This window comes from Talpa occidentalis, unplaced genomic scaffold (genome assembly GCF_014898055.3).
Source record: "Talpa occidentalis isolate TD23 unplaced genomic scaffold, MPIMG_talOcc4v2.1 talOcc4.14, whole genome shotgun sequence".
NCBI classification, from domain to species: domain Eukaryota; kingdom Metazoa; phylum Chordata; class Mammalia; order Eulipotyphla; family Talpidae; genus Talpa; species Talpa occidentalis.
In genome coordinates, this window is record NW_023601433.1 from 27,102,866 (window position 1) to 27,105,522 (window position 2,657).

General features: G+C 52.9%; 1 gene segment (V, D, J or C); it reads left to right on the forward strand.

Moving 5' to 3' along the window:
* The first annotated feature begins 843 nt into the window (after window positions 1-843).
* Window positions 844-1,601, forward strand: LOC129145687 (immunoglobulin lambda variable 3-9-like). The segment is given in 2 exon segments: window positions 844-889; window positions 1,276-1,601. Coding segments are annotated over 2 exon segments (372 nt in total).
* Window positions 1,602-2,657: the final 1,056 nt, after the last annotated feature.

Genomic DNA, 2,657 nt, shown 5'->3' on the forward strand with positions numbered 1-2,657 from the left:
TTCTCATTACTCATGTTCTCATGTTCTCAGTCTGAGGCTTGGAGAAATTGGCTTGTTTCTCTGGCACTTATTCTGATATTTTCATTCCTTCACACACAGCCCAGTCCTGCTAAAGTGGCCTCACTCTCCAGACCCTGGATGAGTGCCTGGACACAGCAGGTGTCTGATAAACTTATGTTGACTTGATTACAAAAGAAGACAGCTTGTTACTTAATACCTTACTCATCAACAAAACACAATTAGAGTGAACTCATAGGGGTGCTGCTCTTAGAGTCCTTTCCAGGCCTCACTCTCACGCCACATTTCTGGACCCCATGATGTCTATGTGACCTGAGTGCACACAGAGGATACTGAGGCACAGCCCCTGTGGCTGTCCCAGTCGCTCAAACCAGAACAAATGACAGGCCTCAAAAATTTCTGGGTAGGCAAGTGAGGGATTTTATGCAGGATCTGCTGCTCAGAAGCTGTGAGGACAGGGGGAGGACCTGGACCTATCTAAGCCTGGGAATGTCACCTGTAGAACAGGATCAGAACACACAGGCTTCCACGGAATCTGCTATAGAAGGGCCTGTCCAGAGAGAGGCCAGGACAGAGCCTAGGGGAGGAGATTCGAGCAGATCATGAGACCAGAAGAGAAGGAGGGCCCCTAAGCTGAATGTGGGGACTCTAGAAAATACCCCTCCCCTCTCTGTGTCTGGGGCTGACACCACAAAGCTCCCCAAGCAGCAGCCTGGCTCTGGCTGATTTGCATAGCCAGCAACTCTCTCCAGCAAGGGGATAAGACAGGCCTGGAGGTTGTCCTGCCCAGCCTCAGCCTCAGGGAGCAGAATGAGGGATCCCACCATGGCCTGGACCCCTCTCCTACTGGGCCTCCTGGCTCACTTCACAGGTGCTGAGCCAGACTCACAGCCCCCCAGCTTCAAGGCTCTGGGACAAGACTGGTTGTAACTCTGAGCTCAGCAGGGGCTGACTGTGGGGCAGGATGCTCTTGATCGGCTCAGGATGGGGGGCTGGATTGGGTAGACACCTACTATACTCATTTATTGGTGTGAGCCTGTGAGCCTGTGCCTGCCAGGAGAAGAGGAGTGTGTGGAGTTCTTTCATTTGCCCAAAATGCCATACATCGGCCAGGCTTATGGGAAGCTGCGGATGACAATAAGGGAAAGGGCATCCAAGGGGACACAGCAGCCATCAGGCCTTGGCCAGGCCAGGCAGGGGGAGGTGCTCAGGGAATGGGTCCTGCACATTACCCCCCCTCTCCTTTTCTCCCTGCAGGCTCTGTGGTCTCCTATGAGCTGACTCAGCCTTCCTCAGTGTCGGTGTCTCTGGGACAGACGGCCAGGTTGACATGTCAGGGAGACAACATTGGTGGTAAATACGTTCAATGGTACCAGCAGAAGGCAGGCCGGGCCCCTGTGCTGGTCATTTATAAGAATAACCAGCGGCCCTCAGGGATCCCTGACCGGTTCTCAGGCTCCAAATCTGGGAACACGGCCACCCTGACCATCAGCGGGACCCAGGCCGAGGAAGAGGCTGATTATTACTGTCAGGTGTGGGACAGTGGTTTAGGGCCACAATGTCACAGGGCCATGGGGAAGTGAGACAAAAACCTCTCCCTGTCTACATCACAGTCTCCTCTAGCCCTGCGCGGATGGAGATATGGCCATGAGCAGCTCACACCTGGGTCCCATATCTGAGCTCCCTTAGGTCCCTGCTCCTCCAGGCAGTGTCCGCACCGGGCAGGTCAGGAGGGTGAGACTGACCTCACAGGTCAGGAGGGTGAGACATTCCTGCCATCATCTATCCTTATCCTATTGACCTGAGGGCAGGTCAGGAGGATAAGGATAGAAAAACTAGAAAGGAGGCACCCCAAGATCAGAAACCTGCTCTCACATGAGCTAGAGGTGGGGATGGAAGGTATTAATATATCCATTAACCCAGCTATAGGAACTGAGCTCCTTAGGCACCAAGGCCTAGAACACAAAGCACAAGCCCTAAGCAGGTATCAGACTGCTGTAGGGAGTGTCAGGAGCACAGAACCTGAAGGTGAAGATGTGGAGATTGAGGTGATTGTAGAATCTGTGGTCCTTTCAAATACTACATAGTTATTCAAAATCAACAGCAAACAAACCTGTCCACAAAGGAGTGAGCCCCCCTAAAGAGAAGACTATATCAGTGCAGTCTCTGCACAGGCACAGGGCAGCATCCTTCTGCCCACCTGTGCTTCTTCCTGCCAACTCTCTCCCTCTGCAGGGCAGCAGCCTTCCTGCCTGCCCGTGACCTGTACCAGGCCGGGGCTCCTCTTCACTGACCTCCCTCAGCAGAGGCAGCTCTCATCAAGGGCACTTGCTTGTGACCATGCAGGCCTCTCTCGTAGCAAACCCACCTCTTTTAGTGCAGCCCTTTCAGCCTGCTTGTGTCTATAACCATGCCCGTTTTGTTCTCTCCCTTTTATAATAACACATAACTAATGATTCTGTGTCATAGCAAACACATAGGGAAGTGTGCCGTGTGCCAATGAAAGGGGAGCTCTGGTGAAAACTTTCCCAGAGTAACCCAAGGATCCCCTCTCCAAACCCAACAACTCCAAAATGACATCAGAACACAGGACAGGCTGCCATGTGCTTCTTGCCCACAGTAGTTGTGATGGATTGCGG